Source organism: Cyprinodon variegatus, unplaced genomic scaffold (genome assembly GCF_000732505.1).
Source record: "Cyprinodon variegatus isolate N-32 unplaced genomic scaffold, C_variegatus-1.0 Scaffold59, whole genome shotgun sequence".
NCBI lineage: Eukaryota > Metazoa > Chordata > Actinopteri > Cyprinodontiformes > Cyprinodontidae > Cyprinodon > Cyprinodon variegatus.
The window spans coordinates 1,682,373-1,698,788 of NW_015150512.1; the positions used below are offsets into that span (position 1 = coordinate 1,682,373).

The 16,416-nt window shown below is 40.0% G+C and overlaps 2 protein-coding genes across 7 annotated transcripts in view; both read right to left on the reverse strand.

Moving 5' to 3' along the window:
- The window catches only part of arap3 (ArfGAP with RhoGAP domain, ankyrin repeat and PH domain 3), a 29,819-nt gene extending 28,638 nt beyond the window's left edge, over window positions 1-1,181 (reverse strand). For 3 of the 6 annotated variants that reach the window (XM_015371496.1, XM_015371494.1, XM_015371493.1), the window contains exon 1: window positions 1,034-1,176. The gene's annotated coding sequence lies outside the window, so the exon portion shown is untranslated. Of the gene's footprint in view, window positions 1-1,033 lie in introns of all 6 variants that reach the window. The other 3 variants (XM_015371492.1, XM_015371495.1, XM_015371498.1) reach the window with 3 other exon arrangements.
- A 5,182-nt stretch (window positions 1,182-6,363) lies between these two features.
- Window positions 6,364-14,679, reverse strand: LOC107082694 (PCTP-like protein). Its single transcript, XM_015371483.1, has 6 exons — window positions 14,386-14,679; window positions 11,289-11,436; window positions 7,581-7,684; window positions 7,225-7,342; window positions 7,086-7,138; window positions 6,364-7,008 (listed from the first exon to the last, which is right to left on the reverse strand). The coding sequence occupies exons 1-6, from the start codon at window positions 14,530-14,532 to the stop codon at window positions 6,793-6,795; spliced, it is 786 nt and encodes a 261-aa protein (XP_015226969.1). The 5' UTR covers window positions 14,533-14,679; the 3' UTR covers window positions 6,364-6,792.
- Between the last annotated feature and the right edge of the window lie 1,737 nt (window positions 14,680-16,416).

Genomic DNA, 16,416 nt, shown 5'->3' on the forward strand with positions numbered 1-16,416 from the left:
GCTGTGTTCAAAACCATCAACTGCTACGTTCAAAACCATCATCTGCTGCGTTCAGGACCATTGACTGTTGCGTTCTAAGCCATCATCTGCTGCGTTCAGGACCATCATCTGCCGCATTCAGGACCATCATCTGCTGCGTTCAAAACCATCATCTGCTGTGTTCAAAATTATCAATTACTGCTTTCAGAATCGTCAAATGCAGCATTCAAAAAGTATTCATCTTGAGTCACTCAGAGGGCTGAATCCTTCCTGCAGTTTTTGGACCTCTTTCAGGAAGCTTCTGCTGGTTCCCTGACCTAACAAACAAAAGCCTGGATCCAATGACCCACAGACCAGCAGCACCCCCTTTAATCTAAAAGCAGCATTTAAAGCTTATGCTCAGATTGTGAAGAGGTGAGTCTTGGTTTGTTCAGACCTGAATCCTTTTCAGAACCTTATCAGAAACTGTAATAAACAAGTGGAAGCAAGAAATCCAGACAGTACCTGAACCACCAGATCACCGGTTTAATCTTCTTCAAACATACACTTCATCATCATCATCATCATCATCATCATCATCATCATCATCATCATCATCATCATCATCATCATCCCTCTTCCACCACCAGAGGCGATGTACTGACAACACCCACAGGCTAATCCAAATAAAATGTAATTCTTTGAAAACTGCTCTGCAGTGGGTTCTCTGTCCTCCTGCTCCATCTCTCCCTTAGAGCAGCTGAAGGTGTTCACTTGTCCTGGTTCTCCAGTTGCCGGGTCATTACAGGTCATTCCAAGTTTGTGACAGGTCTATCAGAACTAGTCTACCTTTTTCAGACTGCGTTTAATATATTTACTCTGTTCTTAGTTTCTCTGTTCCTTCACCCAGTAAGGAGCAACAGACACTGGATGATATTGTTTTCCTCAATGTGTCCATCAGGCCCAAACAGGACCATGGGCTGCAGGACAGAAACCGGTTTAATCTGCAGCCTCCTGCCGCTGCAGGTCTCCAGACCTCTCCCAGTATCACTAAACTGGTTCAGAACTTTCTCACCTTTGATCCGGTCTGTTCTGGGATCCGGTTCAATCCGGCTCCTCGTCTTGTTCTGGTTCCGCTTTAATGTTGGAAGTTGTTGTCCCGGTAAATCCGCCAGTTAAACCCTGAGTCTCGCTATTTCAAACTGGAAACTCTGGGAGGAGAATCTCCGCTGTGACTGGAGAGAACAGTCTCCGTGAATTAGGCCAGGTGTAGCTTCCGGTTGCTTTCAAAATAAAAAGCTACCTGGAGCGAAACTGTGTCCTACTTCCGGTTGAGACAACAGAAAATAAAAGACCTAAAATCATAATTTTTCAAAATGCATCAAGACTGGCTAGAATAACTGCAAAGAACCTCACTGAACAGCAGAAAAAAAACAAAATTATTAATTAATACAAAAAAATCATAAAGATAATTATATACATTTTTAAGGTTTAGATCCCTTTATGACATTTTTTTGTGTGACCAATCATAACATACACAGTAAAACAGGAGCATAAAACATCATTTTTAAATACTATGTAACCATTTATAGATATAATTTAGGTTTTAGCTATAGCTGCAGCTTTTGTGTCTGATGTTCCAAGGAGTAGGTAAAAAATTATATTTCATTATTCCATTTATGGTTGTTATAGTTTGGAGACAAACAGTTCTGGCTGCAGACAGGTTTCTTCATCTTTTGACCCACCATCTAATGCAACACATTAAGAAGATCTATGTCTCGCAGGTTATTTTCTACTTTCATCAGTTTGTTAAAAAGAAACAAGAGCTTTAAAGAACATCCCAATGATTTATATTTCTAGAATCAGAAATCTAAATCTGATTGCTCTATGTTTGCGGATTAAACAAACACAATCCTGGAAGAATTATAAAGGCAGCATCCATGGTCTCCCTGCAGGACAGCTTCTTGTTTTAAACTTGGTTTAGATGAGTAATTAACTGACTTGAGTCATTTCTCATGGTCTTTATCAAAGTGTCTTCATATCTTAACCTGGGTCTAAACTGGTTTGGACTTGGTTTAATCTGTTAACCAGAGCTGGTGTTGATAGATTTTGACGACCATCAGAACCGCCCTTAAACTTCATTAGCAGCAAATGAATGTTTCTTCCAGCCATCCCTGAGCTGATTGGTCCAGAGGAAGTCCTACTGGACGCTGCGTCCTGTCCTCTGTGTTGAGGAGCTGGATGGTGGTGGAGTTTCCTCCTGGCTGAGCAGAGAGGAAATAGGAAGCGACTGAGACAATAAGCTGCATTCCTCAGCGGCTGACGGAGGAAACACTTGCATCAAGTGTTCCTCATCAGGGCAGAGAGAGCTCCTCCTCATCATCACTTACACTGAACCTCACATTCCAGGAGGTTGAACAGGTGTCCAACAACACCACCCTGTGGTTTATCTTCAGCTCCAATAGCTAAATTTAATGTTGGTTCTTATAATCTCAATAAAATACAGGCATAGAACAGAACCAATCAAACTTGAACCTATTCTTAAATATCATTTGTTGTATTCCTAAATTTTCACTTTATTTTCTTAACTATCTTTGTCTTAACTTTTTTTAACCTCATAACTTTTTCTTTCTTATGAATTAGTAAAATGTGCAGAAAAAAAGGAATATTCCATCCAGATGGGACGAAGAGTACGTCACCCTTAATACTTAATCTTAAGTGCTGTTTTTTAATACCTCACCAATCGTTGGGTAAAAGATGGGCGGGGTCCTATAGAAGATCACCATCAGAGCTAATCTTCCAAATAGATTGTAGAAGTTGTAGCTCATAGCTCGGCATGTGTCACACAGAACCTTACTGATATTCCGTTTTCAGATGGACCTTAAGCTGTCCAGTTTCAGCATAAATGTTTATTTTCCAATATGTTGTTCTTTACCGATGACCAAGCCAGGAGCTACAATTAGCCCAATCAGGAATCAGTTAGAGACACAGAGGACAAACCTCCATTTACACATCTAATCTGAGGTCAATTTAAAGAGACCAGTGGACTTAACAGTTTATGGACTGATGGAGGATAAAGTACCTAGAAATAACCCCTGCACAAAGAGAACATTTAAGCTCCAGACAGGAAAATCCTAAGCTCTGTTTTAAATGGGCTCAATCCAAAATACTCCAATTGTAAGGAGTCTTAAGCCAAAGCAAAACAGTGTCAGCTTCTGCCATTATAATTTCTGTTCTAAGTCCTGGCAGTAAGGAAGCAGGTAGGAAGAGGAAGCAGGATGCCTGCTTTATATTTCTGTTGGCATAGGGACCTCGTAATGTTTTTATCCGGTGCATGTAGAAGCTTTATGTGTGACAGCACTTACCCTCTCAAATATTCCATAATTTGTTGGTCATCCATGTGTATAATAGGCCTGTGACATCTCACGTAACCTATATTTGTGCAACTTGTGCCTTTTTGAAGTTCTTTTATGGAAGTTTCATCTACACCTTATCAACAAAGGACATTCTTTTGAGGACCAGAATATTCATATTTTGGACAAAGAAGACGGGTGGTTTGAAAGGGGTGTAAAAGGACTCACCTTTCAGCTCTCAAAAACCTACAACGCAGCGATAGAGTTGATTCCTTCCCGCTATCATCTCAATCCTCATCACCATGCAGGTGACAAGGACGTCCCACCTGGTCAGCCAGGCCAACAATGACCCTAAATGACTGCCCTTTTCAGAGGCATAGAACATTATCAGGTATTGCACACAAACAAACACCTCAACGACTCCCCATTACTAAGGGGTGGATCTGTTTCTCCGGTTCAATTTGCATGTTTTCTAAGCCGAAACAAGGCTTTGTTGGGCAACTCTATGAAGTTTGGAACTTAACGTTAATTTGGACATTTTGAATGAAAAAAGCTTCCTGGATGGGAAGCGAAATGTCTTCAAACTTGGTAAACAAAGTCCAGTGGATTGTTTTCTAACTTTTATGGAATGACTATGACTTGATGACTAAGAATCTTCACGAGCCTTCTGGAAGTTTGTACTCTCAGATTTGAATCTCATCATCCATGTGTGTTTCAGTCATGCATAGACATATGGAATAAAGGCTTTCTGGACTCGGCAGTGGGTGAAGGTAGCTGCTAAAAAGATTAATAAGAAAAAAATTGTCTCATGTTATATTTTGGTTTTCTGTATGGATTTTAAAAGAATAGACTTAGATTTAAAACACAAAAACCAATATATAACAGTTGAATAACAAATTTGAATGTAGATTTGGAGCCAGCTCCACATTAATTATTTTTATAAGATTAAGATATATAAGAAATAACTTGTGATTAATTCAAAATGAAAATCTACACACACTTTTTACTTTAAAGAAAATTTCTTATAATTCTATCAATTACCCCTTTCCTATACATTTTTTGCATGCAATATGCATGGATAAAAGTCATAATTTATTTACACAATATATAATGTGGCAATTATATTTGTCAGGCATTGTGCTGTTTTGGTGAAGCTATATCTTAGGCTGTGGAAGTCTGTATTGAAAGAAAGATAGAGGATAGAAACAAACTTATTTTAACTTAGAGAAAAATTCAACTTTGATCTTGTTGATGGTCTACAAGTGCAGAATGGTTCTGGGCCCGAGTACATTTAATGGTTGCTGGTCAGAACTTATCTCCCTGGAACAACCTATCTGATAACTAACTGTTCTGCCGTATTGCAGGAAAGGAAATCTTTGTATAGGTTTATTAGTTCTTATGTATTCATTCAGCTTTCTTTCCTTCATCTTACTTTTCTTTCTAAATATGCTGCAGAAAGTCTCCTTCTCTAACATGTGTCCACCAGAGGGCGCTGTAGCCGCACAATCATTAGAGACGATTTCTTAAAGCTCTGCAGAAACATGGGGCTGCTTTTATGACTTCATTCAATCTTTATTTGAACATGTGTGTCAGCTTTTGCACTTGACTGTTGAACAAGGTCATAGCTTTTCTCTTATGGCAGATTTCTCACGTATCTGCAGGGCATCAGAAGAAAAACAGAACACCCTGAATGCTGAGGTTCATCTGATATGACCCCAGCCACATGCCAGGACAAGTCAATTGGTAGAAGGTAGGTGGCTTTAGATTTATTAGTGGCTTCATATTTAAAGTTATCTCAAAATCCAACCATTGCTTTATTTTGTCATAAAACCACAATCAAGTAACATTTCATGGCTCTTTGGATTAAACCCTTTAGCCTATAAACAGGTTGCATGAGGGTCCTTTACATGTGCTGTATTGTGAGACATCAGCATTTTGGGTGTTTTACCTGCTGAGATTTCGGAAATGATGGAGGGATGGAATGATCTGATTAAACCCACCAAGTTATGCATAAATAAATCACATCGAAGAGGTTATAATAAGCTTTATTGATCACACGTATTGACCTTTTCATCTCGAAATTAGCCATAGTTGGATTTGATCTAAGGTAAAAAGGTTTCTAAATGTTTCATTATATTAATTAATGAGGAATTGATTTCAGTTTAGTGTGACATATGAAACATTGACATTCCTACTGAGATTCAGAAAAAAATCGAAACAAAAAAACTATATGTTATCTAATCAGGATTTAATTTGAAAAAGATAATCAAAACATAAAATCCTGATGTTTTTATCTGGCTGTAATGAAACTACAGTTTCAGAAAATGATAAAATCTTAACAAAGCTTAATGAAAACAGATGGAAGAAGCACCTGAAAAGTTTTTTTGTTTGTTTTTTTGGGGGGGGGATTATTGTATAAATTAAAAGATCAGAAACAGACCCATGAAGAGGAAAGGAATGGGAAAGTAAGTCTGTAATCAATCTGAAAACAACCTTAAAGGCCCCATGTCACGCGAAGTCAAGTTTTTGAGGTTTTAATTTTATAAAGCTATTCCCTCATCATAAAATATTCAATGTGGTACTTTGCTTGATTTATCCACAGTGACAGTTCTAAACCAAATTTTAATGGGGGGCTAGGATGAGGCCAGTGTTTTTAACAAGACTGCAAAAAGCAAAAAATAAATCAAAAATCCAGGGAAATTGTCTATATATTAAGAGAGTGAGAGCCAAAAGGAGGCCCTGACCTTTTCTCAGTACGGCTAAAGCTAATGGTGCTAATGGTAATTCTCAAATAATAAAACTTAAAATAATACAATTTGTGCAAGAGACCAATCAGATAGCTGCTGTGCCAGCACATATCATAATAACACATTGATTTGGTCATCAGTACAGGGGCCAGGGGCCCAGTTTTGCAGGGGTTCTGACCTCCGTTGGCCCGTTTAGACCGGCCAATGGTTATACAAAGCAGCAGCACTAATATTTTATGCCAAATGAATACGGCCAAATGGAACATTTAATGGTTTATTTGCCTATAGGTCCCTATAGAGGGCTTAAAAAAGCATTATACTGAACCTTTAAGACCATATAGGAAAATCTGTAAACAATCTTTATATACGGTAAGCTGTGGACGCCGTTAGTCAGTCTGTGTATGGTGAACAGACAGTGTGAGAACAGTGTGAAGAGCATTTGGGCAGTCAGAGGTCCTTGATTTGACAATTTCAAGAACGCCATTTGTGAACAATATAAGGAAAGTCTCTGAAAAGTGTTGGGACAATGTTAGAACGGCCTGCACAGCCTTTGGTTAGGCTGAGAACAGGTTTTAGACAGTCAGAGGTCATTGTGTGGACACAGGATCTCAGGGTCAATATGAAGTCCAGGAGAATTACAGTGACAGAAATTAAAGGATTGTGAACCATTCACTGTCGGTGGGAAACTTTTCCAGCAGGTAAGAGGTCAGTCCTGGTGAGAGTCTTAGGAAAGTCTAGGTCTCCTCGTCCTCGCTGTTCTGAGCCTTTTCTTCGCTTACGCCACTCTCATCTATGTTCTCCAAAGAGTCGGCTCGTTGCAGCGTTAGATCAGCCGGGCTGATGGAGGGCAGCGTGTTTTGCTCTGGATACATCCACGGCTTCAGGGTAGGGTTGTGTTTCCGCTTCCAGTCCGGGTACTTCAGGGACGCCTTGTAGATTTTCCTCATGGCCTAGAAGGACAGAGATAGCCAGACAGTGTTTGACAGGGAACAGATAAAGACACTGTGGGAGGAACTCAGATTTTTACCTTCGGCGCCACGAACTGAGAAACTCTGTTAACGACCCATTTTGGTAAAGAGCCTGCAGAGGACCAGGGGGCAGGGTTAACTCTCAGAGGACAGAGCTCTGAAACTAAACTTCAATAGAATAAAGATCTGCTGTCTCACCTCGAGGGTCCACCTGAGTGAGATAGTAGAGGGTGGAGCTGGTGGCACTATTGGATTGGATCAGGTAGCCCGTCAGCAGAGACACAGCTCGGACGTAGTCTTTCTTAGGAGGATGTTGCTATGCAGATGAACAGACAGGGAGTTTTACCTTTAAAAGGTGACTTTCTGTCTTTATTTCTACTACAACAGCAGCAGCTGTCAGACTTAAAAAAACATCAAAAAAATGAAATCTATCTGCAGTATTAAAAGGGTTTTAAAGATGTTTCCGAATTCTACAGAGAAAAGGAAGTGGGCCGAAAGAACTGATCTCTCTGTAAGTGGACCCATCATCAATAGCAGCAGCAGAAGACACTGACCGGATGTTTGACGGAGTAGTTGATGATCATGTAGTCGCTGCCAAGAGGAAGCCAAGACCTCATCGTCACAAAATCTCTGTTCTTCAAAGGAGTCGGGCATTTCCCTTCAGAGAGATGCCAGGGGGGGAAATAAATAAAAGGAAATAATTCATTCAGCTCAGATTGATGTTTTCAACATTCAGTCATCTTCTGCCCACACCCTCCAAAATCCAAAGGACTCGCTCATAGGCTCTCAATGACTTAAAAAGGACAAACCAACAATCTACCTCATCAGAAGCTCCAAGAGGGAAAAAACCTAAAAAATTCTCCTGTTCATCTTGAACAGAACTCATTCAGCCCTGGCAGCAAGGAGCTGCTAAATGTTTATCAACTTCTACCAAGGTGGTGGCCCCACCATCTAACAGGAGCTCAGACTCCCTCATGGCAGACATAGCAACTAGACTAAGGAGATCCTTATGATGCTCCCTCCAACACTTGGGAATATCCTCACTTCAAGTGAGATGCTCCTCTCCAACACTACACACAGGCAGGGAGGGATGTTTTTTCCTCTGTTAATCCTTAAGATCCTCCTTTACTTTCTTGAGGTATTCTTTGTAGCCCTCACTCAACATCAGCTCAGGTTGCCTGTCACACTCAAGGGAGACCCAGATTGTGGGAACTCCAGGATGAGTTGATGGCCACATTGTTCCCAAATGTGTTGTTGACCTGAAACCAGTTTACTGACTCACAGCTTTGAAAATAAAACGTCTTCATCATGCAAAAATAAATCAAGACAGAATCTGTTTTTCTTCATTTTCTTTTCAAGTTTGAGCATCATCTCTACAAAAATCAGGTGCTTTTATGTCACAAATCAAATACTAGATTGATAAACAGACATCTTGAAGCTGAATAAAGTAATCTACAGATTTCTTGTCCAGCAGAGAGCAGCAGCATAGCAGTTATTTAAAAGAAGCCTGAATGGCTGCTTTCAAATATCTAATTGTATTTCCTAGCTCCTGTTCCTAGCTACTATCCATTCACCCTTCAGGATATTAACAGTAAGAATACTATGCAGGTAGGAAGGGAATGCTGTGCTGAATACAGACAACCTACAACTTTACAGACATTGTTACATGACAGTAAAGCACACAGATGATGCTACTCCCAGTGGTGGAAAGTAAGAAAGTATATTTGCTTGATTACTGTACTTAAGTACTTTTTTGAGTATCATGACTTTACTTGGTAATTGTTTTGGGGGTGGCACTTTTAACTTTCACTCCACTACATTTCAAAGTCAAATATTGTACATTCTACTCCACTCCATTTCGAGGAAGCTGCTAGTTACTTAGCTTTGTAATCCACTGTTGCAGTTTCAACAAAGAAGATAGCAGCCTTTGGGACTGAATTATGACACCACTGTTTTAGAGATTTGCATAACATTCCACAAATGTGAGAATCTCAGGGCAGATATTATTTGTAGTTTATACATTTTATTAAGGATTTAGTTTTTTCCATGTGGCCAAGTTGTGCAGTAGGATGAGTTCTTAAATCAGAGAAGTGGTTTCTTTGTGGTCATAGATTCAACCTTGAACTTCTATTTCACAGGGAATGTATTTGGGAGGATTAAGACACTCCTGTTTTCCTTTTGGTTTGTTTTTAAATAAGAAATAATAATCAGAATATTTTTCCTTATTTTTTAAGCCATTTCTATGCTTGATCAATACATCATGTAGTTTCTGAAAGTTACAAGGTTTTTTTTTTAATTTCTTTGAAAATTAGACAGAAATGTACTGATATTAGAAAAAATTATTTCTGTTCTTGAGTACTTAAGTACTTTTAAATGTATGTAATTTTAAAGACTCAAGTATTTTCAAAAGTGATACTTCAATACTTTAACTTGAGTAGATGTTTGACCAAGTAACTTTTACTTGTAGTTAAGTAAGATTATCAATGCTTTTACTAAAGTACTACTGTTGGGTACTTTTTCTGCCGCTGGCTACTATAGCTTTTAGAAAAAGAAAAAACAACAAAGTTATACAAATGTAGTGACCAGCAGTAGGTCTCCATTATACAGCTTAAAATGTCAAGCTGTGTATATAAGGACGTATCACACAGAGTACACGTAGAGACATAATGGCTCAGTCCAAGTACCTCACAAAGTTGCTGCCCTCTCCTGTTCCTTTTTCACCTTAACATTTGACAGCTTCAACAGTGAGAACTCTATTCAGGGTAGAATAGGAGCTACTGCTTTTATGAATCTAGACAAGCTCAGGTTCACAAACATCATTATGCAATGAGCATTCACATTAATAATGCTGATCAAGTTGGGACTACAGCCTTCAGGAAAAGAACTACAAAAACAGAAAGTTCCCCAGCGCTGCGTGTTCTGAGCCTGTAATATCATCAATGACCCCTCACACCCCCACCATGGGCTGTTTTCCCTGCTGCCCTCGGGAAAGAGGCTTCACAGCATTCGATGCAGGACCAGCAGGTTATGTAACAGCTTTTTCCCTACTGCCATCAGTCTGCTGAAGTGTTATAAAAAAACTCTAAATCAGGTCACAGACTGCATCACACTAATAACACCAAACCAAAATATTTGTCTTGAAATGCTCTGAACTTTACAGGAACTCCACACTGTTTAAATTTGATCATCGCTGCACTTTATGAAAAGGAAATGTTCATTTCACTGCTAAGTTGCTGCTCATTTACTGTCTGAAAGCTGTACAAAACTAAAATTCTTATACACTGTGTATAAAAAATTACAATAAATGTTGTCTAAGTCTAAATACAGAGAACTACAGTAGCTCCCCGTTATAAACCCCAATCCATACAAAAGTGAGTTCATTAGCAAGTTTCATAAAGAGTAATGTGAAGAAATAATATGTTTTTGCTAAACTCTGTGAGGTGAGCTGTGCCTTTTGGTCATAATGCAAACAATTGTGGGCCCCATGTTACAGCTTACGGTGGCTGAGAACGTCAGAAGGTCCCTATTGTCACTACCCAATCCATCCCAGAAGCATAATCAGTACCATCAGCTAATTTCCGCATACATCACAGTTCCCAAATTCATGTAATTATGGTACTAAAATTATTTATTTCTGCCCTTGACTCATTAAATAATGCTAATACACATCTTTAAATAATGTTTTATAATTTTGCTGATTTTACATATCTGTTAAACTGCTTTTGTAACGTCATCATCGGACATGCTCAGAATGGTCCGTCAAATATGATTAGACCCGGATGTATATCTGTTGCGAATGCGCAAATGAGCTGATGCTACAGATCGTGCTTTCAGGACGGATCGGGTAGTGAGTTATGCTAACTGAATTGGCGTTAGAAACCAACTGGCTTTTTCTTCCTAGCTAATTTCTTACTGCCACCACTATTTAGATAACATTTATTAAGAAGAACACTGACATACTTCCACTTTGGCTCAATTTGAAAGGCATCTTAACTTAAGTCAATTGTTCCGTTTTTTAAGTTAATTAAACAAACAACCAGGATGAGACTTTCCTCTAATTGCATTATTTGAATGTCAGGGCTGCCCTCGGTTTCAAGTCACACTGTAATTATGTCTGACTGTCTCTAATAAGAGTTGGTCTATGACTGAACCCCCTATTGCTTTAAATCAAAGCTCTACTGGATCTGAAGGAAGGATGAACAGATTCCTACAGGCTGCTGAGGCCTCTCGGATGAGCATAGAGTGGGTGCATTGGTACTGACAGGAGTAATATCCCACATCTGTGTTGACCGTGAGTCTTCCAATGTCGTATGTGTCGATCATGTTGGTGTCCCACTTTTTACGGTAGCTTGTGTCATGGAGGACGTCATACAGCGTCTCTGCCGTCACGTCTTTGCACACAATCCTCATCTGGAACACAGAGAAAAGAATGACTTTTAATGAAGATCCGGAAATCTACAATCCCAAACCTTCTGTTGGGCAATAACACCAGCTCCAGTTCTTCAGAGTGATCCAGAAGTAGAACCATCATCAGTTAGATGGAAAACAAACTTCTTGTAGACTACTCCTCCCATCCACCAGGTGGCTCCTCCACCCCTTTCCAGTTATGTGACCTGCAGCTGGGTCATCTGAAACATTGTGATGTGGTTCGGTTCTGCAGGAAAGTGAAGGCTAAAGATCAACTTTCCCATAGAGACACAGAAACGCTGCCTTGCTAAGAGGCAGGCCAGCAGATCAGATGGTGTCAGGTGATCTGGCTCAGATGGAAGTCCAGAGATGGAATCACTCAGCATTAATAAGGTCAGGGAGAGAAGAAACAAGACATCAACAAAAAATAAAGGAATCTACAGAAACACCCAAAACTAGATAGTGAGTCCCTGTAACTCCAGATAAAAAACATTATTAGGAACCAACCACAGGTTCTCAGTCGGATTCAGATAAGGTTTCCTGAACATGGATCAAAAATCTTAATGTTTTAAACTTTCAGTTTGTTCTAACTTCAGCCCTGTGAGCCAGTGTTCAGTAAAGCTAGGAACCCACAGATAATCTCCAAACTGCCCCTGAATGACTGGAAAGAGTCGTTCAATATTGGAAATATTGATCCAAGTCTTTATTTCTGTTAGAGAGCAGAATGGAAGGAAGCCCACCCCCTTGGAGAGGACATAACCAGAGGTAATCATTGAATCATGATGCTTCACTTTCAGCACCAGAATAAAAATAAAATAAAGATCATAGTAGCTCTCAGGTTTTTTTTCATCCATATGTTTCAATCGGAAGGTGAATCAATTTGTCTGATATGAAAGCCATTTCATTTACAAAGCTCAGATGCACTCACAGAAACCTGTTGTCAATGTTGATCAAGCTCTGCACTGGTGGCAGCATGTGGCTCCCTCCTATAGAAACATATTAGATGTCCTGAAGCTCCTTCTCTGAATCTCTCACTGTGATGTTCTTTATGATCCAGAAATCTGTTCCTGCCCTATTCTCACTTTGTAAAGTTTTGATGCATCTCATTGGAGGACAGCAAACAGACGACAAGCAGGATTTCAGATGGAATAATGGAGTTCTATCCATGGATGAATCCTCAAGGAAGTTCTCTGACAGCAGAACTAACCTGAGCTCCACTTTTTAACATTTCTTCCAGAGGAAGATCAGAAAAAAACAAATTGGAGGCTGAAAGCATTCCAATGCAGAGCTTTGGGGTGAAATGGAAAAAAATAGAAGAATAATTATAGTAAGAGCGCCCCCTGTTGGAGATCATTGACTGCAACACTGGTCCTTATCCAGAGGAGGGAGGAAAAGACATAATGCAGGTGATGTCGTCAAATGAAGATAAAACTAAACTCAAGGTCCATCTAAAAACTGAAACATCTCAGAGGGCATACTGATAACCTAAATACCCCTATGGTGATGAAGATGGGATTGATAACTGGGCCTTTAAAAGCATCATGGTCTCCTCCATGCCTTCAGCCTCCTCATCTTCACATGCTACCGGACACCATGGGCGGCGGCTGATATCTGCAGGACGTCAACTTTTCCAGCCTGTAATCTTCCAGGAACGTCAGGCTCGGCTGAGCGGCGGTCATCAGATCTGTGTAACTCAATCAGCAGAGCTCAGCGGCGGCATCAATCATTCAGGATGTCCCGAGCTTCGGATCTTTGTTCGTTCATCAGTCAGCTGCTGCAGATTACTCAGGTGTTTACAACACCAGGTTCAGCAGGTCTCAGGTAATTTCTAACTATACAATACAGAGAGTTAGGAGGAATTCTTGTGTTAAGAATTGTGGTATTATCTGTTAGGATGTGGTTTATAATCACTATTAAACATAAAAATTAAAAATTTATCATAAAATTATAAATTAAGGTAGAACTAAAAAAGAACACAAAATATCTTAAATGCTTTATCCTCCCTTAGCATGAACTTCGGAAACCAGTTTCTCCATCAGGAAATCTAACAGCTTGAGCTCTGTAGCAAGACCTCTATAATCAAACATCTTCTCAGTCAGGAAAAACAGATTAAAGGAAGTCCTGACCTCTCCACATAGAGCTGCACTACATAGATGCTCAAGGAGAAGCAGACGGATCTGCAGGTCCAGTAGAGCTGTGACTTAGATCCGTGAAGATGATGAACTTTCCGAGAACCAGCAGTAAGACAGGAAGCTCTTAGGCTTCCTGAACGAGCCCCTAGATGTAGACAGTGATTACACTATCTACAGTGTATTGACAGCAGGGATACCTGCATATATACCAAATATGTCCTGTTACCATGGAGACAGCACTGCTTTAATGTTTGAGTTCAAACACAGCAGATCCTCATAACTGGGGTACTGGAAGATCAGCTGAAAATAGAAACAACAGTCTGCTTGACTGAAACTGGCAAAAAAAAAAGTCAAACTGCTTCAGAAAAAAAAACAACCAACTGGAAACTGGACTGGGTTTTCCCTGGTACCAGAAGCTCCAGATCAGGTTTCAGGTCCGGTTCCAGGTGTTTCCATCTGTCACTCAGTTACTGATGATGTCATTCCTCTCATTTTATCCCCAGCTTAATTTTCAATTTTAGCTCCAATATTGATGATTCCTGGTAAGCAGATGGTCTTGAAAAAAAGGAAACCCAGTAGAACCCAGCTCTATAGGAACATATGCAGAAAGTTAGATCAAATCATCTGATCCAGAGATGGATTCAAGTTCAAGAAGAACCAACTGATTTTGTCCAGTTCTGCTGCACCTAACCCACACAGACAGACACAACAGAACCAGCAGGAAAGTTCTTTCCAGCAAATTTTCTTCTGGATACATTTGTAGATAAGAGTGAAATGTTTTCTGAAGATTTTATTGTGAAGATCTTCAGGTGACTCTCACCTTGATCTTCTGGACCGAGCTGCGGTCCTCCTCCCGACACCAAACTGTCACTCCTCCCTTGTTGTACCGGCTGTTCCATCCATCTGGACTCAGACACTGGTCCTTAAAAGAGGAGAAGTCTGAGTCGTCCGGGATCCGCACCGGCATCTCAGATCATTCAAACCGCCTGGTTCTGGAGCTCCAAGCAGAACCAGAGCGGAGGAGGAGATCTGAGGAGCTTGCTGAGGTGGTCCTAGCAGGGATCTGAGGAGAACTGGACTTTGGAACTACTTATAGAACAACCTAAGCAGTGGGTCCAGGTTTGGATCTGGGATGCAGCAGGTAATGCTGCAGCTTTTATCCACCTGCTTCTGCACAGATAGGTCTGACAAGCTAGAGCTCTCACTCTGCTATAGAACAGATCTCTTCCTAAAGCGCCGGGTACCAAAGAATCCTAAACCACGTCTCTCAACCATCAGACCCTCAATAACCACTTTGGTCTCAGAAGCAGATCCTGATAGAGAGAGGAAAATCTGCTATTTTAGAGATTAATTAAATGGAAAATGTAGTCTAATCCACCTGCATCAGTCCTGATTTAAACCTGGTTCTAACTGAGCTGTAGCTCTTGGAACAAGATAATACAGAACTGTCATTACTGATTTCATGTGTTTTCAGCGACAACCAATCAATTAATTGGTCAATCAAAGTCACTGATATTGGTCCCAAGTAACTCATCTTGCATGAGAAGGATCTATGAGGTGCTTTCAGGTGCTGTTTGTAAATTAGACCACCTGAGCTGCAGCCAAGAGAGCTCCGCCTCCCTCTGTCTCATATCTCAACCTCAGAGGAGGGAAGATTCTGGATGACATCATCAGAGTCACAGATGGTCACCTGCTGTCAAGTTAGCCTCCTAGCAGCTCCATCTGTTTTCTGATAGATCCATCAGAAAAGCTTGTTCTTTAATTAAAAATGCAATTCAGGTAGACTTCTTTTGTAGAGCTGCAATATTTAAAATAATGCCCTGAAGTCAGTATTAAATTAACAGTTGAGGTGTGGGGTTTAATAATACTGGGGAAGATTTATTGTTATTTACATGTTTTCCAGTCAGTAATATCTCACTGACCCTCAGTTAACTGAATCTAAACAGAACCCAAAACAGTCAGAGAATTAAATTGTGGATCCTCCTCAGATCCAACAGAACTCTCTCCAAGTGCCAAAAACACACAGCCCATTAGCCATAATCTTCAAATTCCAATTTCACCTGAAAGCCTCAGTAACTTACACCTGTTGTCTAATTGGCACCATGGATGGTGTCATATAGATCAGAGGTCTGTACCACGAAGCCGAGGCCTGTACCACGAAGCAAGATCACCGGGTTAGTGAGACGACTTTTGGTTTAACCCTAGACCTTCTGGTACCATGAAGCTGGATTAGTTCTTAGTGAGGTTAGTCACCATAGCAACATACTATGAACCGCAAGCCTGCTCTGAGGCAGGCTAGCTTTCAGGATTGATCTGAATCCTAGAAAACACTCAACCCAGCAGCCAATCAGCTGTTAGGTAAACAATGACATTCCCTTGTATTGAAGACCCAGTTTAATTCGGAGTGCAAAAAGAATGTAAACAAAACAACATTGCAATAAAGGTGCTTGAAAACCAAAAAGCAGTTAAAACCAAATATATTGTTGAGCTATTTAAAAGTTTTTAATGTATTCAGTTGTTTTTGTTTTTCCTCCTTTTTTAAACACAACCCTTTTGCAATGATGTATTTGAGTTCTCCTGTGTAATGTCCTCATATACCGCTGGCATTCACTTGTTTCTTGTATAATTGTTATGTAAAGCTAAATGAATAAAAATATAAATAGGAAAATAAAAATGAATGCAAAAATGTATTACTATGAAAATGTGAGCAATACTTTCATAATTTTGGCACTGATTACTAGCTTGATCACTCATTTCATTCAAATGCCTACTTCCGCCCAGTTTCACATTACTGCTCATCTGTTTCTCCTGCTCCAACCTCTATTTAACCTGCCTTCTTCCAGTCATCGGT

What these genes read in the sequence shown, in the direction of transcription:
- LOC107082694 (XM_015371483.1), bottom strand. Translation starts at nt 14,532, where the DNA reads ATGCCGGTGCGGATCCCGGACGACTCAGACTTCTCCTCTTTTAAGGAC. An exon ending in AGATGTGGGATATTACTCCT is followed by an intron (nt 7,685 to 11,288) that starts GTCAGTACCAAT and finishes ATCTCTCTGAAG; the next exon opens with GGAAATGCCCGACTCCTTTG. An exon ending in CTCAGTTCGTGGCGCCGAAG is followed by an intron (nt 7,009 to 7,085) that starts GTAAAAATCTGA and finishes CTGTCCTTCTAG; the next exon opens with GCCATGAGGAAAATCTACAA.